Source organism: Elephantulus edwardii, unplaced genomic scaffold, assembly GCF_000299155.1.
Source record: "Elephantulus edwardii isolate Elephantulus edwardi_28Jun2011 unplaced genomic scaffold, EleEdw1.0 scaffold00106, whole genome shotgun sequence".
Taxonomy (NCBI): domain Eukaryota; kingdom Metazoa; phylum Chordata; class Mammalia; order Macroscelidea; family Macroscelididae; genus Elephantulus; species Elephantulus edwardii.
This window is the reverse complement of record NW_006399856.1, coordinates 1306515-1332219: the sequence shown is the minus strand read 5'-3', so window position 1 is coordinate 1332219 and position 25705 is coordinate 1306515. Positions and strand designations below refer to the sequence as shown.

Genomic DNA, 25705 nt, shown 5'->3' with positions numbered 1-25705 from the left:
GGCTGTTGTACACAGGGTCACTGTGAGTCACAGGTGACTCGATGGCACATAACAACAACAAGAAAGGATATATGTACAGTGATGGAAATCACGAAGGGTCTCCGTGTGCCTCTGTGCATCTTATTAGATGAAAAGGCTCAGGGTAAAAGCCACATCTCTACCACAGCTACCAGACCGTAGCTGGGCTGCTCCCAATACCTCTATCTTCATCTCCTCCAATCTACTCCATCCAGGCTTCTTTGCTGTCCCCCAGACATCTCAGCCAGGCTGTGGCTCCAAGGCCTTTGCACTTGCTGTTTGCTCTGCTTGGCCTACTCTTCCCAATACATTTGCTTGAATGACTCAATTTCTTCAAATGCACCCCCTCACCCATCACACTGAGGCCTCCATTTGGCCACCTCGTTTAAAAGGTCCACATAACATCCAATCCCCTCACTCCTAATCACCTTTACTCTCCTCTATTTTCTCCTGGAATATTTATTAGCTTCTACTACAAGTTCTCACGTTTTAATCATGTTCCTCACAAAACTGTCCATTGTCCTCAACTAAGGAGTCAATGGTGGCACAAACAGCTAAGAGTTTGACTGCTGACCAAAAGTTTGCCAGTTTGAACCCACCTAGAGACTCTGTGGGGGGGAAAAAGACCTAACTAATCTCCTTCTGTAAAGACTGCAGCCGAGAAAACCCAAGGGGCAGTTCTACTCTGAAAACTCGGGGTGACAACAAGTGGAAAGTGACTTTTCAGCACCGGAAGAAGATCTTCTTCCCCTGGAATGTAACCACAAGGACAAAGATCTCTGCTTCCTCCACTGTTACACCCTCAGCACCCAGAACAGCGATGGGTACTAAATAAACATCCATCAAGCGAATGAGCAAATGTCACTGAGGACAGCGGGCGCAGAGGAACATGGATGGTGAGCTAGCTTCCTCTGTCTTCAACAGAGCAGTCAAGGTTATGCCATAATCACGTCATTCTTCCTCCCCTGCATGCTGATAGACTTCTAATTTTTTTTTAAAGAAGGACCCGAGCAGCTACTTCAAGAGTCATCATAACCTACAGCATGGCCCTTACAGGTGCCAGGGGCCAGAGAGAGGGGAGTCCACGGAGCTTAAGAACTGGCGAGACTCTGGGAGCTAAGAGGGCCATGCCCCAGCTAGTGTGACCTCAGCAAAGCCTTCACCCTCCCGAGCCAAGCAAGGTGGGGTCTCACATGACTTGGAGCTGACAAAGAGAAGACGAGGAAAAGGTTCATAAACTCATCCGTCCTAGCGTGGTGGGAAGAGCGCCAGACTTGAAGCCACAGATGTACATCAAAGTCCAGCTCTGCAGTGGGACAGCTGGCAGGGGGACTGACTGACACACGGCGGAGCACTTTATAAAGCGCCACCAGGGTCAGCGGTGGTCACCATGACAGGGAGCTCCAGTGCTGGTGGCGCAGTCCACACGGAGTCGTGCTGCTAGCTCGCAGGCCTCACCTCTGTGGTGGTCTGCATCCACCAGCAGCTCCTCAGGAGAGAGATTTTTAACAATTCCCCCTGTGGGCTTTACAGCCTCAGATGTCCGGGGGGAGTCAGCTGTGACGACTCACTTCCCACCTGACAGCAGTAAGTCTTTACTATAACATATTATGCGCCCAGCACTGAATTAAACACTCACAGGTTCTCTCATTTAATCCTCAGTCCTACAAGTGAGGTGTTATCCACATCCCCATTTAGCCAAGGAGTGCTCTGAAGCTTGGACTGTGGTCAGGGGATGCCGAGATGTCGACCCTGCACATAATACAACAACACAATAATCGCCCGCCCAATCCGGCCCCGTCCTCCAGCTGTGCTTAGGCCCACTGTTCTGTCCTCCCCCACCCCCGTCAGCACACGTCACTCAGGGCTTTCCTCCTTCCCACCAGCTCTCTACTTCTCCAAGCAGACGTCGTTCTCCAAACACTGGTCCCTCCTGACAACATGCCCAAAGGAACCAAGACGAAGTCTCACTGACCTGGCTTCTAAGAAGCATTTCGTCTGCATTTCTCCCAAGACAGATCTGTTCGCTCTTTCGGCAGTTCCTGGGATATTCATTATTTTCCACCAATACTACAATTCAAAGACATCGTTTCTCTTTGGGTCTTCAGTATTACAGGGGCTTGTTGTTGGGGGTAGGTGTCGTCAGAGTCAAGTACAACTCATAGCAACAATAGGAACAAGAGGTCTGAACCCTGCCCTGTCATGTGCACCCTCACCAGCTCCGATACACTTGACCCCTTTGTTCAAGTCACCGTCAATCCACCTCCCTAAGGGTCTTCCTCTCTCCCGCTGACCCTGCACCTTTCCAAGCATGAAGTGCCTTTCCAAAGAAGAGCCCCTCCTAGCAACACACCCAAAGTATGTGAGATGAAGCCCCACCACCCTCACCTCTAAGGAGCACTCCAGCTGCACTTTCTCCAAGACAAACGAGTGTGTTCTCTTGACAATCCATGGGGTATTCAGTGTTCTTCTCTAACACCACAACTCAAAGACATCAAGTCTTCTTTTTCTGACAGCCTTATATTGTCCAACTTTCAGAGGCATAGCAAGTAACTAAAAAGACCCTGGGGCTTGAATCAGGTGCACCTCAGTCGTTAAACTAACATAACTGCCTCTTCAAACTTTGGAGGGGTCTTTGACAGCAGACTTTCCCGATGTATCACCTCTTCTGATCTCTTAACTGCTGGTCCCAAGGATGTCAACTACGATCTCAGCAAGACTGAATCACTGACAACTTCAGTCTTTTCTCCAAATAGCATAACGATACCTACTTGGCCCTGGTTGCTGACGTTGAGATAGAATTCATATTGAAGGCTGAAGTCTTTAGCTTCTGCAGCAAGTGTTTCAAGTCCTCTTCCTTTCCAGCAAATAATTTTGTGTCATCTGCATAAAGCAAGTTGTTGATGAGTCTTCCTTTGATCCTGATGTCACATTAGTCTTTGTAAGTCCAGCTTCTTGAATGATGTGCTCAGCGTATAGACTGAACAGGTATGGAGAAGGGATACAGCCCTAATGCACACCATTCCTTTTTTAAATTTTTTATTATTTTGTGTGTGGACCGTCAAATTGGATCTGACAGGTACAGGAGGAGATTGCCCCTCCTTTTCCAGCAGAGCATCTGGTGGATTTGAACCGCTGCACACCATTCTTGATCTTAAACTATGCAGTGTTCCTTTGTTGTATTCACACACCAGCCTCTTGGTCTAGGTATAAGTGTTGCACGAACACAATGAAGTGTTCTGGGATTCACATTCTTCTCAGTGTCAACCATAATTTGTTATGATCCACACACGGTGGCTAAATTATTTTCCCAAGGCCAACAGAAGGCGAGGGACAGAGCTGGGGCTTGAAGCCAGGCAGCTGGAGTCTTGGGTCCATACTCTCAACCCTATTGTTTCTTCACTACATCTCAAGGACATGGGTTAGCCCCTTTCAGGCCACTCTAAGAGTCTGTCCTTCTTCACTGAAATGGAGGCAAACGCTGAGGCTGTGTGAGCTCAGTGACTCTGGCAGGATTTGGGAAGGCTTCTTGCCAGGGAGGAGAGAGAGAAGAGAGAAGAAAGGAAGCGATTTATAGGAGATGAATCATTCACGAGATGCTGGGGAAGCAGAGAGAGGAATTCAAGGGAGGAAACAGCACTGACCATTCCCCAGATCCAAGGCCAGTAAATGGCCTCAGAACTGTCCATCTGACAGAGAGCCAAGACCTGGGGGATAAACCATAAAGGAGGGGCTCGCTGTCGCAGGAAGTCAAAGATGGGTTGCAAACAAGATGCCTCTCAAAGGCTGATGGAGAGACCAACCCAAAAGCCAGGCCGACAGTTCATGAAGGAGCTAAACTCTACCAAAGAGAAAATCAGCCTCGACGGACATGTGCAAGTAAGTGCCAGGTAAACTGATCTGGACGAGGAGAAAGAGGGCGCAGACGCCACCCTCCATGGCAGGAAGACCCCCGCGCCTGAACAAGACAGTCTGGATCCAGCAAGTAATATTACAGAAGTACAGAAAGTGCCTTTTCACTGACGCTAGATGCTTTCTGGGATGAAGGGAGAAGCTGGAGGGCCTGCAACTGGACAGAAAGAAGGCACTGCCCACCTGAGCCAGAGGTCAGGCCACACCAACACCCCTTGCCCTGGGCTGGGAGTCTCCACCAGGCTCAGCACACAGGGCAGAGGTAAGGGCAAGCCACCAGACGGGCCTTTGAGCTTTAGAACACTGGGAGTTGGCCACGTCTGTCAGGACAAGAAATCTGGGCTCTGCAGACTATCCACAGGGAGGGGGCTGTGATGCTTCCTTTTCTCTTAACCGCCAGGTAGAGACAGCTTTTGATAAACTGAGAACAAAACAACAGAGAAAAGGAGAAGTCTGATCTCCTGCGAGGGAGCAGTCCCTGCATGCTTTCAGAAGAGAGACATGGAGTGCAGGCCCCTTGCGGGCTGAGGAGGCCAGCTCGGCAGTGGCAGCCCAGGCAGAGGGAGTGCAGCCAGCACTGGTTCCCTCTCTGCTCAGCATTCAGAAGGTTCTCACTTCCTGGCTCTCAATATGTGGTTCCCTCACTTTCCCTTTCCCCAGTCACCAACTCCTATGTTTCCTATCCCCTCCGTTCAGCGCCCCCAGCAATGGCAGAGCCACAGTGTGACTAAGATGTGAGTGCTGTTCTCTCCTTCTACCTTCAGACTTGGAGCTATGTTGTTACACCTCTCTTAGACATCAAAACAGTTCTATTTACAGAGCCATCTCAGGCCCTGTTCCAATGGAGCTCTGCAAAGCTCTCACCTCTGACCACACCCTTTCTCCAGAAGATTCTGCTCTCTGAGAAGTCATGGTATCTGGCTTATAGTCTTTCTCTTGAGATCCTCACACATTCAGCCACGAGTCAGAATGGCTGAGACACAAGTCCATCCTTCCCTCCCTCCCTGTCTCCTGCTATATGCTCAAAGCCAGCATACTGGCTTCAGCAACACCGAAGGTGGTCAATACAGAGCTGGGGAAAGAAGAGAGGAAAGGTAGGAGAGAGACCAGGAAGGAGGACAGGAGAAAGGGTACAATAAAGAAAAAACTGCTTTGTTCGTGTCAGCGGCCACTGAGTTGCCGCCTGGTCCTGTCCCATTCCCATGACTGGCTGTAGATAGGATCACGGTCAGCCACTGCTTATTCACTGACCAAGAGTTTAGATATCAGTCGTCAGGAGTTTCTTCCGGATTCATCTTGGTCTGGAAGCTCTGCTGAAGCCCATTCAGCACCACAGCAATACAAAAGCCTTCGATTACAGGCGGGTGGAGTGCACTGGTCCAGACTCAAACCAGTCTCTCTACAGAACGTCAGACTGCCATTAAACCCTCAGTGTCTCCACACAAAGCAGTTTGAAAAGCAGCTTCCTCAGCTCTAACTCACTGCTCTCCAGTCAGAAAGAGCTCACAGCTGCCCCTCCAGTGGGCTTCCAAACCTGCGAGCCTTGCATGAGGAGATCACCCATCTCCCTTCCTTCCTGGGAGATGTGGTGGACTGAAGCCACCAGAGAGGTGCAGCCTTTGGACCAGCAGAGCAACTTTCCTGCGAGCCATGCACCAGAGCGTCCCTCTCCTCATCAACAATGAGTCAAGTCTTCACTTAGAGACTCAGCCAGGGCAGACTCTCTACTTGGATTATCATTTACCAGAGCATGTGTAACACTTTTAAACTACTTTAGAGTAGTTCCAAAGTATTTCTTATTCTATAGGAACATTATGATAGAATTGTCATATGAGAATTTGTAAAAACAGAGGAGGAAAGTTTTAAATGACTTAGAACATCCCATTAAGTATGACTATACAAGCCAACAAGAGTCTGTCACAACTCATCATTTTCTGTTAATTTTTGCGCGATTCTGTATTTATACAAAAACATATTTTTTCCTCTGACAAACTGTGCATAGAAAAATTTCCAATTAGACATGAAAAAAAGAAATGATGTAACATAAAACATATATGAACAAGTGTATGAAACACAACCTAAATAAAAGATTGTATAAAACAATGTACATGAATGGAAAAAAGTATGTACAAGAGCTAACAGTATATGAAAATATTGTTAGAAAAAAGAAGACATGAATAAGTGAAAATCTATCTTTACTGTAAACTTTGATTAAAATGACAATTAAAGTTAAAAAATTATTTAAAAAATAAAAGCAGCTTGGGGTGAGGACTTGGGTTAAAAAAAAAGCCCTGGATTAACAGAAGCATCAATTTCTTTCCTCGGCTGTGATTAGAGTCCATATGTTGCGGTTGGGACAGCGCAGCTAACTCACACTTGTTGACAGGTCTACCAGGAGAGGAAAAGAGGGGACAGTGCGCCTGCTCTCACCAGCCAGCCTGGAGCGTGATATTTGAGCACAACAAGAGGGCAGCCTGTGCCACTCGGCTGCTGGCCGAGGGCGCTGGATCCGCTCTGAGTGTGGCTCCAGCCCTCCTAACCTCCACCTGATGGCAGAGATTACAGAGGACCAAAGGCACATTCACTCAGGAGGGTGTTGGTTTACTGACCGCCCTGTGGGCAGAGGCTGCACCGTGAGCCTGCCAGCCTCCGCAGTAAGCAGGGCCAGGTAAGGGTCCAGGGATATCAGGATAAACCCAGCTCTGCCAGGTACAGAAGAGCACGAAGCAGGTGGCAGGAGACGCTGGGTCAATGCTATCATCTTTGTCCTCAAGGTCCGCTGGCCTCCCTATTTAGTCCTTGCGACTGCTCATGTCAGGAAGGGACTCACTTGAGGGAGGTGAAGGCGTGTACAATACTACTCAAGAAACTGTCACTCACGCTTCTGTCCCCACCACTATCAAGAACATCTCCTGATGAAATCTGCTCTCATGTTTACCAGCATCTCTGCCCAAGGGGACAATGAGCCAACTTCCCTGTCGCAGGTGATCTACCCTCTCCCACCTGGGAAGTTCTACCAGCTGAGTAACTCAAATTCCTCCTGCTGCAACGTGAGCCCTTTGTCCCATGTCACGTGAAAGAGCAGGAGCAGCTTTCGGGAACAGCTTTGAGTTTCTCCCCGCCCTGTCGATTCCCTCACCCACTTAGAAGTCACAGATCAGAAGGGCAGCTGGGTGCTAAAACCCAGGCTCTTAACACCTATTTCTAGAAAGATGCCCCCTGAAACCCTCTGCTTGAAGACAAAGGGCCCACCGAGGTCCCTGGATCCTCTCCCAGAATTACTTGGGACATTATGCCTGGAGAGGTGGAGGGTGGACATGGTGACCGCAGCAATGGGCTCAAGTATGTCAGAGGTGACGATGCTGCAGGACAGGCCAGGGGTTAGGTCTGTTGTTCACAGAGTCGCCGTGAGTCATAGTCAATGTGATGGCACCTAGTAACAAAAACAACTTGTAATCTTGTCCTTTCCATTTCTGCTGGCTCCACCCACATCTCACCGTAAAGTGCAGCAGACAGAAAGATCAAACCCTGGGGAAACGGTCAAGGGCAAACCGTTCCAGGGTCTCCCACCTCACCCAGAGCTGCCACAGCGCCTCTCATCCCTCTGCCCGACACACTCTGAATTAAAAAGGGGCCACCTTCTCTCATTGTCCTCCACCTGAAGTGAGCTAGTGCCACAGAGGTGCCCGGCGTAAACAGGTGGGCAGAACTAGTGGGCATTTCTGTTGCTGTGCCATCCAGAGCTCTTCACACTTAACCTCTCCCTCTGTGGAACGGGACACGCTTTCCAGGTCACTCTGGGCAAAAGTTCGAAGACCGGAAAGGGATCAGACCAGACAGCCGGGCGCATTTCAGGCTGTCAATGAGCAGTCACCTAGATCAGACCAGAAAATGAGAGTTGGCAGTGAAGATCTCTGCGCCTGGCTCCGGACACCCCCACTCTACATTAGAAGCCGGACTCTCTCATTCATTCACCTTGGAAATGGTCCTCTCTGTAACTTGTCTTGTCTCAATTTCCTCATCTATAAAATGGGAACACTGGCATAGTCAGGTGTGACTAGAAGTATTTGGGTCTCAGGGGCCAAAAGATGTCCTTTTAAAGGGACCAGGGATGAGATATGTCACATTCCAAATGCAAGGCAGGAGACCACCCACTATAATTCTACCAGGTGACTTGAGGGGACCTGGAGTTCTCAGATCTTGGCCAAGAGAGCCACCTGGAGGGGTAAATGAGCAAGAGGAGATCAGAGGGCTAAATAATAAATGCAGTAACCACCAGAGCACTTCTTGGAGGCAAGGATGAGGGGAGGCTCTGTCTCTCAGACTGTGGACGTGCTGCTAGGAAAGGCAATTCCTTGAAAAGAGTTATTCCACTTGGAAAGGTCATAGAAAGAGAGGAAGAACCCCAGTGAGATGTTGCCACTGTGACTGTGGCAATGGGCTCAAGGGTATGAGAGACGGTGAGGATGAGGAGATCCACAAAAGTACTTAGTAATCATCTATCTGATAAAGAACCTGTGTCCACAATATATTAAACTCTCTTACATCTCACTAATAAAAAGCACAATCTGATATTAAAAATAGGCAAAGGCTTTGTACAGGTATTTCTTTAGAGATAGAAACACATGGCCAGTTAATACATGAAATTATGTTCAACATCATTAATTATTAGGGATATTCAATTCCTTATTTTGATTCAGAAAATTAAAAGATAAAATTGCATTAGGTAAATCTGCTGTCAGGGAACTTTCCAGAGAACTGAGAAGCAACGATGCCAGTCTAGAGACTAAGGTGCACCTGCCTCGGGCCATGGTCTTCACAAGTACTTTCTATGGAGAGCTGGATAATGACTAAGGATGATAGAAGAATTGATGTCTTTGATTTATGGTGCTGGAGAAGTCTTGAACACACCATGGACTTCCAAGAAAACAAATAGGTCTGTCTTGGAGAAAGTGAAACCAAGTTCTCTTTGGAGGCTAGGATTTTGAAGCTCCATCTTACATACTATGGGCATATGGCTAGGATTGAATGATCCTTGGAGAAGGACATCATGCTCAGAAGGGCGGAGGGACAGCACAGAAGAAGAACCCAGATGAAATGGATTGATACAGTGACTAGGGCAATAGGAGTAGGTATGCTTGAGTCAGTGAGACTAGCTCAGGACAGGGCAGGCTTCAGAGCTATTATTGTACACAGGGTCACAAGCAACTCGATGGCACTTAATAAAAACAATAATGCAATTCAAAATCACAATACAATGCCAATTTGTATCTACTAAGAAGACTGTTAGGGAGCTCTGGTGGCCTAGTGGTAAGCAGTCACACTGCAATAGCAAAGGCACACGGTTTGAATCCACCAGCTGCTCCACAGAAGAAGGACAGGCAATCTATTCCCATGTGATTTACTGCCTCCGAAACTCTGTTGGAGGGTTGGCTATGAGTCAGTTTTAACTCGACCACACACAACAACAACAAGAAGGCCGTAGTCAAAGAGGGGAATAAAAACAAATTCTGGCAAAGAGATGAACTCAGAATCCTGACACACTACTGGTAGGAATGCAAAATGGTGCAATCATTTTGAAAAACCAATTGGCATCTCCTCAAGATGTTAACATTAAAGTACTACATGGCCCAGCAATCCCACTCCTGAGGGTGCACTCAAAATAAACTAAAAGTCAACCACAAAACTTACACTTGAATGTCCAAAGCAGATTATTTATAATAATCAAAAGAAATAATCCAAATGTTCATCATCTAATGACTGAAAATATCTACAAGTGTGGAGGACAAGCAAATGTAATATTATTTTTGTAATATTTTTAGTCATACAATGTAACATTATCCAACCACACAGAGAAATGAAATACTGATACACATTACATCAGAGGTCTGAAAACACTATGCTTTGTGAAAGGAACCAGATGGAATGGACTACATATTATATGACTCCATTTATACAAAACATCCAGAATAGACAAGTAGAGACACAAATAGATCAGTGACTGCCTAGGGAGACCTTCCCCTTCTCTGACAAAATAAGTTGAGGAGGGGGGCTGGGTGCCTGATGGAGTAAGGGCACTGCCTCCTCTCACAGAGCCTGAGGGCTACAAGGTTGGGCAGAAAACCAAGCTTCCTGGTTTCGAGCCCCTACTCTAGTGACAGCACAGGAGGAGAAGGCCCTCCATGAGGTGGACTGATTCAGTGACTGGGGTAGTCAGGATGGGTGTGTCGGAGACAGTGCGATTGGCACAGGACAGAGCAGAGTTTAGGGCTGTTGTACATAGGGTCACTATGAGTCGCAAGCGACTCGACGGCACATAATAACAACAACAACAACTCTAGTGAGACCACCTATGGGTTCAGTGGAGCTGAAGGGCGGCAGGAGGAAGAGGAACCCAGGAGCAGAGTGGATATCCGGGGCCCTCTCAATCTTCAGTCAGGTCAATGGGCCACCTTTCTCCACCTTGTTCTTCCTCTTGGTATCAGCATTCTGTTTCTCTGCCCTCTTCTGTCCAGCAGGAGTCTCTAAGCATGCTGTCCCCTGTGAAACTCCTCACCATCATAAGGGCTTGAAGAGGATTGGGCAGCCCTCCAAAGAAGGCCACCTCCAGAGATGTGTGAGGGCCTCAATGAAGAGTTAGCTTCTGGGTTTACCCAGGGTGAGAGGCAGCCCCCATCCCTTGCCTTGGTCTTGGGGCTGGCTTCCGAGAAGTGTCTTGTCCTGGAACACTCTAGAGGAATCTGGAGCCTTCTCTATTCAGTTCGGATAAAATCACAGCCCTGCTCCCCTACCCATGGGGCTCTGGGACTGACCCTGGGGCTTCAGAACGCCAGCCAAATCACTAATGGGGCTTCTGGAGGCCGTGAAATATGGTGGCAGCCAGAGTGCTGAGCTGGCAGACTTCAGACCAAACAGAGAGAGCGGGAGAGAGAGAGAGAGAGGCAAGAAGAAGGCTGGGTGTACCCAAACCGTTCCCCATGGTCTACCCTGGACCTTCACTTCCTCCTCACTCAGGATTAAAGGTCCAGGGCATCTGATGGCAGGTGTCCCTTCGTTCTCTGGTCTGCTGTCCCAAACCTAAGACTTCACATAGTCAGGAAGTTCTAGACATCAAGCTTCCATTCTATTCTTCGCCTTTTGGTACTTTGGGCACCAGCTGACCTCAGTACAGATTAGACATGGCGTTCCCCAAGCACTGCACTGATCATGCGGAGGCATGATGGGCCCTTCTCCCTTTCCCAAGGTCCTGCTCCCTGGACCCATCCAACAGTGAAGTGGGCTGTTTTCTGTGGTCAGGCCACTCCCAGTCACCATCAAGCCTTTAGGAGAAGCTGGGTAATTCTCCCAAAAGAGGTCACCTGAATTAAGGATGTGGAAGAGGCTAAAGGAAGTGATCTCCAAGGGAAGTATGGAGGGATTTGCAATCAGATAGAGTTCAAAACACCAACTCAATTCTTTACAGCATGACCTGGAGTAAGACTGCTAACATCTCCATAGTTCAGGAGCACTAGTGGCCTAGTGGCAAGAAGCTATGCTGTAAATCCCAAAGGCACATGGTTCGAGGCCACCAGTGCTCCACAGGGCAATCTCTTCCAGTGAGATTACTGCTATGGGTCGGTTCTGACTCAACAGTACACAACACACAACATCCACAAAATAAGGCTGGCACATGAGCTGATGTAGCCTCATACGCAGGGTTTTCCTCTCCTCTGGCAAGTCCCTTTCCATGCTGGGTATCAGTTTTTTCATTGAGGAAGAAGAACATTAGGGAGGATTTATGGCTGGCCCGAAGTTTGCAAGTTTGAGCCCACCCAGACGTGTCTCGGAAGAAAACTTCCCAAAACAATCCTCCACTGAGAACTCTACGGCTCACAGTTCTGGTCTGACACCCATGAGGCCTGCACCAATTTAGACGTCATGGATCACCGGTTTGGACCACCCCAGGCTGTGAGGTCTGCTTGTGAATAACCAGAAATCCCCGGATGGATTTTTCTTTCTTTATTTTGCAGCTGAGATGGTCCTAGGGTGTCCTGAAAGAGTGACACAGTGCTGTAAGCATCGCAATGCCACACACCTTAAATCTGAAAGCGGGGAGGTGAGATATAGCAGGCAGCTAAGAAGACGTTAAAGACAGAGCAGCTCCCAAGAGTGATGGTTAAGTCAGGGTCACCTGAGGGCTTCCCAGGGACCAGCAGCTCTGACCCCAGTGCTCATGCCTGTGACTGGTTGCTGAAGAGGACACAGGCCAGAGCAGCCCAGAGAGCCTGAGCCTGAGTCTCGGCACCTCCTGCCCGCCTTGACTCACCAAGGGGATTCCTGGCCTGAAACAGAAGAGGTGAGCCACTTCCGGACACATCTTTCCCTCCTTGGACACATGACCTATTCTGAGCAGTGACTCGCACCAGAGATATTCCCAGACAAATGGCCCCACCTCTCCTGCATGGGACAGGGGTGGGGAAGGGGTGCTGACCTCAGCTGTCCACTAAGTATCTGCCACAGGGCGAGGCTAGTGGTCTCCCAGGGTCCTACACTACATGCACCCCTTTGTCTAAGCCCCCCTCATATAGAGAGACAAGGCAGGTGGGAATCTCATCTCACAGAGGGGAGAGGAGGGCAGTCGAGAGAGGCAGACATCCACCCAGATGACACCATGAGGTCAGGGGCCTGGGATGCTGGCAGCCCAGGGTGGCACAGTGCTCAATGCTATGGCTTCACACTCAGCTCTGTTCTATCCTAACTTGACAGCTCTGTGCCCCAGCTTCCCCCTCTGGGACTGTTCATAATGTCTACCTTACAGGATGGCGGTGAGCATTGAACACGCGTCTGTCTATCAAGTTCTTGGCATGGTCAGTTCAGGGCTGAGCCCCAAGGTTAAGGTACCTGTTCTACCTGTGCTGCATAAAAGAGGGGTCAGATGAGGTGGTGAACGGAGTTAAAGACTCTGGTGACTACTGATACCACAGACTCACCAGGAAACAAGAGTTCCTCTCTGACTCCCCACAAGTGGCTCCAAAAGATGTGAGTCCCCATTGAACAGCAGAGAGAGCCAAACCCAAAGAGGGTCCTGTTTTGCCTAAAGACAGTTAACAAAGGCTAGGATTTGAATCCATATAGTCTGGCTCCAGTAAAACTTGGTGGAGCAATGGTTAAGCAGTCAGCACTTTGAACCCACAGACACTGAAGGAGAGAAGTTCTAGAAATCTGCTGTCATGAGGACAGCAGCACAGGAAATTCTACAGGGAGCTCTGGTGGCCTAGTGGCAAGAAGCTGTGCTGCAATACCAAAGGCACGTGGTTCAAATCCACCAGCTGCTCCGCGGGGCAAGGATGCAATCTCCTCCTATGCAATTAACAGCCCGTGAAAACCCACTGGAGGGTCAGTTATGGGTTGGTTCGGACTTGATGATACACAACAACAACAGCAATGACTGTGTCCTGTACGGTCACTATGCATCAGAATTAACAGTACACAGCCATGGGGCAACATTCTTTACCATTTCACAAAAACAAAACTGCAAAAACAAACCCCTCAAAAAGCTACAAAAAGCCAATTAACTAGATAGTCAACGTAAGACCGAGACACAGAAAGGCTAAATGGTTTAGCAGAAGACCTGGGATTTGAACATATGCAGAACAGCTGTAAAACGTAACTGTTTAACCACTGAACTATAATGTCTCAAGATGACTTTGCCTTTCCTGGTTCCAGATCTCTGCAGAGAGCAGGTAAAGCTGCTTTGAGTACTACCCTGCCTCCCCAGGCCTCCATCTCAGCCCTTGGTCCACTCCAGGAAATGCCAGATCCCTCTCTCCGCTCCAATATCAACTACCTCCTGAAAAACGTAGAGAACTGGGGATTAGTTTGCCAAATGCCCTTACCCCACCAACACATAGAGAAACTGCGGCATGGGGGACTTGTCTACCACTAGGAAGATAGATACAAGGAGTCAGATTCCTCTCAACCAAAGAATTAACCAGAGGAAAATGTTGGTGTTTTTTTTGTTTGGGGGTTGTTGGGGTTTTTTTGTGGTTTGGTGTTTGTTGTTTTTTTTTGTTTGTTTGTTTACCTCTAGACTCCAGAATCTTCCAGAAATAGCTGAGCTGAGAGGAGATGCAGATTTGGAATACTGGTCATTGGTCCTGCTGCACCCACCAAGGCCTCCTGCCCCAGAGCTGGTCATCACAGGGAGCTCACGGAGGCTCAGAAGCGGGGTCATCCCTGGTGACTGTCCAGTTGCAGAGCTCCTGGGCCCAGGCAGAGCCCAGTCAGGCAGAGAAATGGATGGCAGAGCCAGAAGCTGCCTTTCAGCCTCCCCTCCCACCCTCCAGGCACAGGGCCAGCCTCTCAGCCTCCACACAGCAGCCCCTCTGTCCCTGTCGGACGAGCTGACCTTTAACTGGCCAAAAGGTCTCCGAGATTCCATCCCCTGCCTGGGGGAGCAATCGGAGCTGAGGGACGGGGACGGGGTGGGCAGCGCCCAGGTCCTCGCCCAGCCCCTTCCTCTCTCACTCAGGCTGCCGGCTCTCCTTCCTCGTCTCACAGTTAACTCCACCCCAAGTCTGTGTTCCCACATCCACTTCTTCCTGCTCCTTAATTATTTTACCTTTTATCTGCCTGGCACTTGTTAGTTCCCCAAATGTTTTTACATTTATCATCGCACTGAATTCTCACCAGCGAGAGATGGGGAGACATTGAAAATTCCTTCAAATTGCCAAGTGTTCTTTTAAAAATGCAAACATCCCGGGACCATGAACGACTGGGCTGGCAGCCACTGGTACCTCAGAACTAATCATTTCATCAGCTGCTTTCTCCTCAGCCACTCAGCACACGAGGCGGGTGGGGGAGGAAGGGGAGAGCTTCCGAGGGCAGCCTCTCTGGTAGGGAGAACCTGGTGGGGGCATCTGAGGGCACTGGGCCCCTGGGGGAGGAGAGAGGTTACCGAGAAGTGACGGGGGTGATGAGGCAGGAAAGTAAGAGGACAGACCAGTAGCTTTGCAAGGATGCATCTTCCTTCCCTCAAGTCCCTGGATGTTAAGACTACCTTTTACTTCTGTTTCTCTCTCAATTCCACTGCTCTTTCTAGTGTCTCTGAGGTCAAGGTCAAAGGAAGGAACTTTAGAACAGGCCTAGTAGATTTTCAGAAGGATGCTGGCAAATACAAAGCCTCGGAGAGGGAAGCAGGAGGCAAGGTGGTGTTGAGGAAAAGGAACAGGCTTCTCTCGGACCCAGCTCTGCTTTGTGGTCATGTGTCTCTGAGATGTGATCCTACTTCAGCGCTAGCTTCAGCCGGGAAAGGCAGCCCAGAGGCTGGGTTCCAGCGGCCACCCACCCCACGTGGCAAAGGTGAACCAGGATATCCTCTTCCAAATGTCTCAATGAAAGGAGGCTGGACAGACACTGGCTGGCCACTTCCAACTCCTAACATTCCTCCATCCTACAACCCCACCCAGAAAACAAGCCTATTTCCAAGCTCCAGACAGCATGTCTGAGGACCTTCCAGAGCTCCAGTCATGTCACTTTCTGAAGATCCACCCAGCACACACATTCTCAAGCACCATAAAATTAAGCAGAACTCACAGTCGACTCTCCCAGGCTTGAGGTGCTGTCAATCAAACGGCAAAATAGGAGGATTCATAACTAAACTAAACATGTATTCACTACAAGTCTGCAGCTTTCTTTTCAAATTCAGGAGCCTACCAGCTTGTTTCCAAAACACAAGTACTTGCGGGGGTTGTTAAGAGCCTATAGGTCAACGCTGGGCTGATGGCACTGGGGTATCTCTAAAACCAGTAGTATCTTTTAAGTTCCCCTCAAGGCCACCTCCTCCAAAGAGTCCTCTGGGCTACTCCAGCTCTCAAGAATCTTTCCCCCAATGATCTCAGAGCACCCATTGCGTGGGACTCACCTAGCACCCCTGGTGCACTCCTGTGACACCCTTTTTTGTTTGGGCTGTTGACTGGATTATAAACCTGTCTCATTATTTAGTGTATGTGTATGTTTGAGTTTCAAAACCAAAGTTTTGAAGATGATGTTTTTCAGAGATGCCTGAATTTCTCCGCTTCACCCGCTCTGGGCTCCCACCTCTGCCTCCCCTCTGACCAGTGTGGTATCGGAGAAAGAAAAGAGATGAGGCCACGTGAGCAAGGACCAGGGGCCACTGCCCCCACCTACCCTCCATGCCATCCTCTCGATGCCCACTGAAGTTATCGTAGGAGTCCCAACGGATGAGGGGGTCGGAGGTGTTGTAGTCCACAGACACACTCGGCCCATTCTCCAGATGCTCCATGCCTGAGCCAACAGGAGGAGGAGGAAAACAAGGTCACCGACTCGAAGACCAGAGACAGCCAGCCCGCTCCCCCAGGGACGCTCCGCAGGGACTTCTCATTTTCTTGAGCAAGGGGGGCAGGGGTTGGGGGAAGCAGTTTAAGTTGGACAGAGAATTCAAGAGTCTGGTTTCCTGCATTCTTGCAAAGGCTCACACCAGGTCAGAGGGGTAAATCAGGCTCACACCAGGTCTCAGAGACCAGAGACCCCTGAGGACAGAGGTGGGAGGACCCTCTGGCAAAATAGCTGCCCCTTACTCTTCAAGGTATGGGGTGGGGGCATCGGGCAGTGCCAGGAGAGCCTGGAGAGTCAGTTCCAAGAGTCAGGGGAAGGTGTGTGGGATAGACTTGCATGGGGTCAGGAATAGCAGAGCAGTCACAGTTCTAACTCAGAGAGGACACTACATATCTAGGAGGTACGTCCCTCACCCTCCACGTAAGATGCCCTTCACACTACTCAGAAATTGAAGGGGACAGGAGGGGTCTCTATTATCCAGCCAGAGGAAGCCCAGGAATGAAGACAGCACACACTGCAAACCAGGCCTTCCAAGTCGAGTGGCCACCCTGGTCTGGCAGTCTTCTCTGTAATCTATCCAGCGGCCCTCAGCCTATAACCTAACTTCATTTCCTCCCATTCTGTCCTTAAATGAGACGGGCAACAACTGGTCTCCACATATAACAGTCTAGAAATTGAAAGGCTATTATTAAAGTGGCTTCTTGTCTTCAGGTTGGAACACCTCAGTTCTCATAAATACTCAGGCACCTTCAAGAGTCCCCCCCGGCCACTCCCTCTATCACCATAACTTCCGTCTCGGAATAGAACAGGATGATGACCTAATGGGACCAAGACACTTTATCCAGCACAGCGCCTCTCTGTCTGCTTTTTTATTTTTATTATCTAGTGATTAAGTCACAGATTTTGGTTTAGCTGGGGGACCACTCTGAAAATCAGATGTTCAGCCCCACAGTCCCAGCTAACTTGACAAACGTAGACTATTTAAGTGGGATAATGGCTGGACTGGGGTGGACGCATGTCAGAACAGAGGGAACGGGCCAGGACAACAGATGCAAGCTTATACCTTGAATTTTCTCTGGTCCGTAAGAAAAGACAAACTCCACTTTGCCATATTCTGGAAACCGATCATCTGAAAGAAAAGAAAACCAAACAGGGAATTCATTCCCCAATGAGACCACATAAACAGTTTTCTTTTAGGGAAAAAATTACAGTAATATGTGTATCATCAAACCCAACCCATTGCCATCAAGCCAATACTGACTCATGGCAAAGGCTTATGTTAGGAGATGAACTGCTCCGTAGGATGTTCTTAGTATTTTTACAAAAATGGTCGCCAGCAACTTCGTTACTTTCAGCCAGGATCCATCTGACATCAGCAATGATATCCCTGGTGCCACGGCCTCTTCTAAATCCTGCTTGAACTCCTGGCAGAGTTTCCTACCTATGGACTGCAATAGCCATTCTTGAACAATCTTCAGCAGTATTTTCTTTGAATGTGATAATTACCACTATTACTATTATTATGTATTCTTTCCACCCTAGCTCAATTCCTCCTTGTCTGAAATGACCAGTTTTAGTAATTTCTACTCTTCATACTACCAGCAGTTACCTCTAAGACTCTTAAATAATATCTTCATGCCTTATTTCTAGATATATTAATTTTCAATAGTTTTTACTTATTTGCTGCCATCTGACATATTTTGGACATGTTGCTAGGAGGGACCAGTCCTTGGAGAAGGACATCATGCTTGGAAAGGCAGAGGTCCAGTGCAGGAAAGACCCCCGGATGAGATGGACTGACTCAGTAACTGGGGTAATGGGGATGGGGGTGTCAGAGACAGTGAGCCTGGCTCAGAAAAGGGCAGGATTCAGAGCTATTGTGCATAAGGTCGCTATGAGTCGTAGTTGACTTGACAGCACATAACAACAACAGCAATAACAACATCACTCCTTCTAGAGCTCTGGTGCATAGTTAGTAAGGATCTGAGCTACTAATTCAAAGGTCAGGCCTTTCCAGTACTTTCAGATCGATCAGTGGCTCCCAGGGAGAAAGATGGGCACTCTCTTCCCATGTGATTTACAGCTTCGGAAGCCCGCTGGAGGGTCAGCTAGTTGTTGTTTCTAACTCAGTGGCAAGGAGGGGGGGTTTTTTTGGTGGGTTGTTTGGGGGTTTTTTGTATATTACCATTTCCTTTCTTCTTAAATCTGGTTAGTTTTACTATCAATTATTTATATTTGTCTATTGCTCAAGACTTTAAATACTACAGTCAAGTCTCTCATTGTTGACCTGTCTGTTGTAGATGGCATCTCTTGATTCCCACCTTGTTGTTAGTGTTACGTGCCATCGAGCTGAGTACAGCTCACAGCAAACCTAAGAATAACTGCTGGAAACCCTGTCCTACCTTGCACCATTCTCACTATTTAAACCACCGTGGTCAAGCCACTGCTGCAATCACTGTCACTTCGAGGAAATTCGATCCTTCACTTCCTCCTAACTGAGCCCAACTCACTCCTATTTTGTCAGTTTACTTCCCTTTTCCCTCTGGGTTCCCATTCTGGCTGTCATGTAAGTAAAGCCCATCTCGAGAGACCTCTTTCTCCTGCATGACAACACTTGAAGGGATAATGTCCCCTCTTCTGAGGCCTGAGTTCTAGTCTCTGTTCTCTGCTCCCCAGCTCTGTGTAGGAAGAGGGTACTATCCACTCATGGTTAGCTGTGTGCCTGCCTTGGAGCACCATGGGACTTGTGCACGTCTCTATCCATTCCCTTACTATTTCACAGACTCATATTTGCGTATTTCTTCTTCCTAAGAGACTGAGCTCCTTGAAGACAGGATCTGATTCTCTTTCTCTCTATATCTCCAGGGCCAAGCACATACCAATTGAATATAGACATGGACAGGGTGATTATTGGATGGATGGAAGGATAGACAGATGGCTAGATGTTAAATGAGTAGGTAGGTGGTGGGTGGGTGGATGGATGGATGGATGGATAGGAATACACTCTATGCCTAAGTGTGGTACAGCTAAAACCTCAAATGGATACAAGAGAGACACCAAGCCTTCCCCGACTACCTCCCTCTTTTGGAAAATGGTTCTCCCCTCACAGTTGCCCTATCAACCATAGTTCTTCTTGTTATGTATCATCGAGTGAGAACCGACTCATAGCTGACCCTCAGCAAGTTTTCAGAGGAAATTAACTACATAGGAAGAGACTGCCCATCTTTACTCCTGCAGAACAACTGATGGTTTTGAACCATGAGTGCTCAGGTTGGTAGCTCAGCTCCTTACCACTAGGCCACCAGAGCTCTTACTTGTTGTCAAGTTTCTCCAACTCATAGTGATTCCAGGAGTGAGAGCAGAACTGCTCCACAGAGCTTGCAATGGTTATAAACTTTCAGAAATAGATTTCCAGGTCTTTCTTCCAAGGTATCTCTGGGTGGATTTGAACCATCAACCTTTTAGCTACCAGCCAAGCACTTAACCATCTGAGCCTCCCCTGTTGTTCTCACTGTGTCATGGGATAATTATCTACTGCTACACCAGTCTCCTTGGCAGAGACAAAGCATGGAGGTTTCCTCAATCCCTACACTTACTATAATGCCGCATACAAGGTAAATGTCAATAAATGTTGAAAAGAAATGCTTGTCAACAGGACACATGGACTAAATGAGAAGAACAAGATGAAGGAAATAAAAGAAGAAGAAAAGGTTGTAAGAGATAAAACCGTCTGGTGGTTGGGAGAAGAGTAAGCACCTTCTTTATTTTCACTGACGATCTGAATTCTCAGACCACTCCAATCTCGAATATTCCCTCCCCCTGGCACCAAAAATACCATGCGATTTGGCAGACCATATGGCTCATTAACAATGGCCTCTGTGCCCAGCATATGCTCTCAAGCTGGGCTCCCCTTCCTGGCACAGGAGCCCCACCGAGAGCCCACACAAAGAGCTCACCTTTGAAGGCATCATCAAGGTCTTCCTTCCCAAAGACAAGCCCTAAGTCATGGATGGCGCAGGTGTGGAACTGCACGCGGAAGATGACGTCACGCGCTGGGCTCCGGAACTTCTTGTGGTAACACTTCAGCTGGGTGGGAAGGAAAGGAGAGATAATCAGGGATCCGAGGAAGGGAAATCAGATCCTAGGGGTCCTCTTTCTTGGCACCCCTCACTAGGTTCCCCCAGGCTCACCCCACACACAGTGAAGGAAGGGTCACCAGAACTATACAGGAGAACTCTCTGAAGGAACTTTGTGAAGAGCAGAGAGCTAGAAGCAAGTCTTGCTCTGTCCTCCCCAAAAACTCCTGCTTTTTTAAAAAAACATTTAAATTGCAGCAGTAAGGACAGGCAACAGAAATTAGGAACTCCTTGTCATCCGTAAGATGCCAGAAGGTAACCAGCTTATGCTGAGAGAGTTCCTCAGAGATGTTCCAGAACAAGAGACAAACACAGAAGAAGGAATGCCCAACTCAGAGGTGGAGGAATGGACAGTAGATCATCTGAGGCTGGAAGACCTTGCAGGAACCCTGAGGGCCTATGCCTCTAAGGCTAGCAGCCCACCAAGGTGCCTGGAGAGACATGAAGGCGGTAAGAGGGCCGGAAGAGGAAAGAAAGAAGTGAAAAAAAACCCAAGTGAAAATGAGTTCTGAGTCACAGGGGCAGCACTCACCAAGATGTCACCCTTCAAGAGCAGTCCAGGCTCGATGGTGATGCAGATGCTGGTCTGGCTGTCTCCTTGGACGTTGCTGGGGAGACAGGTGGGCACAGGGAGAAAGGCCAGTGAGGGGGGGGACAGGAAGCACATTTCCTGTCCCAGAGAGCCTACTGAGAATCCTCACTGACTTCATCCCTCCAATTCTCTCTGCACGAGAGTTCAGCTGATGCCAACTCCTGGGTACCACCATCCCCTGGTCCTCAGCTGGGGCACTGGGCATCCCTGGCCTCTAGTTCCCATGGAATACCTACTAGATGCCCGATGTGTAAACGGGTTGCATGGCTTGGTAGATCCGGAGAAATGGTCGACACCCTGTAAGGGAGAGATAGGTGTCAGCCAGGAAGGGGATGTTAGCTAGGAAGGGGGGAAAAGGGGAGACAGAAGGGGGAGAGGAGGAAGAGGAAAAAGCATGGGAAAGAGGCTGGAAGGGGAAGAGGAAGCGCGGATACGACGGGCCAGTAAAGGGGAAGGAACACCAAGTCTTCATTCATAGGCCTTTTCTTTTAGCAAATGCTGCTATATCACAACATGCACTCCAGCTGCAGCAGGCATGGTCAAGCAACCCCATTCTGCAGATGGACAGACTGGGGCTCAAAGAGAGCTCGGGGTTTTCTTAGCCACTGGGGTATATCCCTCAGAGTCTCAGGACACTACAGCTGACAGACTTTTTACCTCCCCTATCAGCCTTGGAAGAGAAGCAGCTTGAAGGAGGCAGAGGGGAAGGGAAATCTGAGGGCTTGAGAAGGTACCTCCTTTAGACTCGAAGTTGGGGATGCCGTGCATGATCACGTGATGCAAGAACAAGGGCTTGTTGTTCATTTTTATGGAGCCGGAGAGGAGGCCGCTGAAGTAATGCACATACCTACAGCAAGAAGGGCGGCCCAGTGAGGAAGACCCCACCACCACCACCAGTAGACCCTGGCGGAAGCAGCAGCCCCAGGCAAACTTCTGGGAGGCGAGAGCAGGATGGCTGCTCCTGGCAGGCCCAGAATGCCAGGGCTTCAGTCTCCAAGAGCTAAGGCTTCTCCCCACCCAATACTCCTCAGAGAACCTGGGCACTGCAAATGGTTAACTTCTTAGGCTGATAATCAAAAGGCTGGAAGTTTGAGTCCACTCAAAGGTATCTTGAAATAAAAGTCTGGCCATCTGCCTCTGAAACATCAGCCACTGACAACCCCATAGAGCCCAGTTCTGCACACACGTGCGGTCCCCATGAGTCAGAATCAACTCCACAGCCACTGGCTTTAGGGTCTAAACAAATGGGCCAGAGTGGTACCGACAAGGGCTGAGCACCAGGAAGAATCTCTCAAACATGCCTCACCACCCTCGAGTCAGAACCAATTCATAGCTGACTCAGCACACAGCGCATTTCGAATGGCTGTAAATCACACAGGAGGAGATGGCCCCTGGAGCCAGTGATGAATACCAACTGCCAGACTGGCATGGCCTTTAGGTGAGCAGTGCAAGTCCCTACAGACTATGCTATGGAAACTGCCTAAAAGGGACAAAGAGACGCAGGCGCTATAAGTCTCAGTTGGCACAGGAAACTCCATCAGTTGTGGCATGCTGTGATTCCTTCTCTGGGGACTCAAGAACTGAGAAACCTTGTCTAACCAGGCTATCTGCAGCCCCAGGTAGAAGAGCTAGCAAGTACTTCTCCACCTGGAAGCTAGTGTGGCATCCCACTTGGGGATCTCCAGCACCCCCTGGTGGTGAATATGCACATTTCTTTCGTACTTCACGCAGCCCAAGAATCTCACTTTGCACTAAAATCCTTTTACATGTTCCCGGCAGGTGTCATTTAGCTGTGCCCCCACTTGCACAAGGCAGGTTGATGAAACAGCTCTCACAGCCTTAGATCAAACCCAAAATAAGTTTGCATTAACATTTGCAGGCTCTGATATAACCACAAGGTCACCAGCTTCATCAAAGTCCTACAGATAGTGAAAATGAGCGCAGTAAGCATAATTCTTTTTTTTTTTTTTTTCATTTCATTCTAAATAAAGTACATCAAATTCCACTATTTGGTTTTGTGAGTATTTTAATTCTTCTCAAGGTCCAACGTGCCCCAACTCTTTCTATTGGAAAAAGGCACGGATTAACCCACCTCCATTTTTAGATAGAAAATTAGGTCAAGTAAGGGTTGCTGGCCACACAAGAAACACATGCAAACCTGGGAGTGGGTGGAGAGGGAGGAAAGGAGCCTAGAACTCCACTCATTTGCTATTGGTTGGCTGACACCCCTACCTTTTCTGATTGGTCACAGAATGCCAAATGGAGTCAACTACACCAATCAGAATGTATCCTGAAACTACGCAGGCGTCAATAGGAACTCTTTGAGGTAGGTGGGACCAGAACTCATGTGACCATGACAAAGTTCCCTTCCTGCCTCTTGTCTCCTTGGCCCACCTCCAGCCCTGAAATCCACTGTCCCCCAGCCTGGGTGGGGCCACCTTGGACTACTCAAGTGAGATAATCTGATGGGCACCACTAGCCCCTATTCAGGCTCCTGTCCAGCCTCCAGCCCTGTTTCTCAAACCGGAAACCTGGAATGGCAGAATTTCTATCAGATCCCCTGATCGTGCCAACAGGATGTGTCTGTGTGCTGGGGACAATGAGTCCAGGGGTGGGGTGACAATGAATGGGGGTGCTGCAAGCAAAGTCCCTCCCACCACCTCTCCTCTGACTGCCCCATCCTCTGCAGGCAACAAAGAAGACAAGGCGGGAAAGTGCAGCGAATGCAAAATGAACAGTTGTGCTTTCACATCTGGCCACAGATGGAACTACCCACCCATAAGCAGCTGAAGTTGCAGATAAGATCTGCAAGGTCGGCACAGATGATATAAATATTCACATGCCACTGCCTGTTTTGTAAGCATATTCCAAGCATAAAGCTATTCCCAAGAGATAACCTTGATCCTTAGTATCCAGACTTCCACTGTGGGGCTCCAGAGATGGGATTGCTCTGCCCATCCTCTCCAAGCCACAGAGTGTGGTGGTAATGGCATACTACTCAATTTGCATCCCTTTTCCTTCAAGGTCAAGGGCCACATCCATGCTCAAGACCACAAGCTCTATGTGGCAAGCTGTGGTCTGAGGAGGGAGCTCGGGTGGTTTGGTAAGAAGTTGCACTGCCAACCAAAGACAAGTGGTTCAAATTCACTGGTTCCTCCATGGGAGAAAGATGGGCAATCTCCACCCAGGTGATTTACTGCCTCTGAAAACCTAGTGGAGGGTCAAGTACAAGTTGGTTCTAACTTGATGGTACACACCAACATGGTCTGAGTTGCCAGTATTTGACCAATAGTTGGGTTCCCTGCTCCCAACTGAAACTTCTATCCTTGGATAACTGGGACTTTGAACTAATTTGAACAATTTCAGTCATGGTTGTTGTTGTGTGCCGTCAAGTCATGGGAGACAACAGCAAACTCAGAATATCCTTCATTTTGTTAGAACTTGAGAATATGGGACTAATAATTAGAGCAGTAAAAAATAATGTTTAAAGCACTAGAATGGGCCACTAGAAGAGGTATAATGAGCCCTTTCAGAAGCCTGATGCCCAAAACTGGACTACTGCCAATACTTAAAAGTGCTATAAATACACACACACATTCAAGGTGGTCACCTCTGAGCAGGGCACTGCTGTTTTCTACTCTCCCTGTCCAAGAGGTTTGGTTACTATGCAATGTATGCATTTCCCCTGTCTTCTATGAAGAGACTCCATTTCTAAGAGAGTGACTCAATTTTTCCCATTATGATTACTGCTTTGCTACATCTGTACAAATTTGGTTACATTCTGGTTTCACCTCATTAGTCATAGCTAAACCAGGAAGAACCTCTTGGAAGCCCTGGAGAAAACGTCTTGATTCACAGCTGCTGAGTCTTTGGATCTAGCCACGATTTTCTGGACCTAAGTATAACCATTCCAGAGGCAGGTCACCAGCCGTCTTGGGCCAATTTTAAATTTTCAGGATGCTCTTTTTTGTTTTCTTGGACTTCCCACTACAATGGCTAAAGTAGCCCCTAGCTGTGCCAGCACACGCCTAACCAGCCAAATAGGAAAGGAAGGAATAGGGTCTATGTTGAAGGGCTTCCGCAAAAAGAGGCTGGGAAGATGTAAGTCGATGTAGCCATGGAGTCCTTCCTGCCCACTTAGTGCTTCAGGGCTCACAGAGATGCTGCTGCTGCCACTGCTGGTCAAGAAGTAAACGGGCATTTGTGGCCTCTTGGCCTTTGCCCTTTACTGTCTCCTCTTCCAGAATCCTTCATCTCAGACCTTCCCTTGGATGTAACCTTCTCCCTTTCAGCTCTCACCTCATGTCACCTTCCCAGAAAGGTCAGAACCCAGCTCCCACTCCTCTCACTTTCTAGCTCCATTTCTCCATTGTTTGTTTCTTTTTTCCCTGGAAGGTACTGAGAACTTTCTGAAATGGTCTTCATTTATGTGGACTTGATTATTATCCAATCCCCCCATTAGTCACTAAGCTCCATGGGATCTTCCTTGTCTGAGAAGCTCAGTAACATGTCCTCTGAGCGTTACACAGTACAGACACAGCAGAGCAGGAGGATGGCAGGTCCACAAATCCTAGCCACAACAGGAGAGGGACCCATGTCCTACTTCCTAGTCCTCCCGCTGGGGTTTGAGATTCCCAAACCCAGGCTCTCATTTCTCAGCTGCATTCCCCAAGGAAAACCCAATCCTGCTAACAGCCCCCCACTTTCCCAT

The 25705-nt window shown here is 48.6% G+C and overlaps 1 protein-coding gene across 1 annotated transcript in view; it reads right to left on the bottom strand.

The window, feature by feature from the left end:
• The window catches only part of TNS1 (tensin 1), a 120509-nt gene that overhangs the window by 76160 nt on the left and 18644 nt on the right, over window positions 1–25705 (bottom strand). Inside the window, exons 8-13 of the mRNA XM_006891909.1 lie at window positions 21729–21841; window positions 21231–21291; window positions 20935–21010; window positions 20223–20352; window positions 17330–17395; window positions 16099–16215 (exon numbers count right to left, since the gene is read on the bottom strand). Of these exons, the coding sequence (XP_006891971.1) occupies window positions 16099–16215; window positions 17330–17395; window positions 20223–20352; window positions 20935–21010; window positions 21231–21291; window positions 21729–21841 (563 nt within the window). The remainder of the gene's footprint in view (window positions 1–16098; window positions 16216–17329; window positions 17396–20222; window positions 20353–20934; window positions 21011–21230; window positions 21292–21728; window positions 21842–25705) is intronic.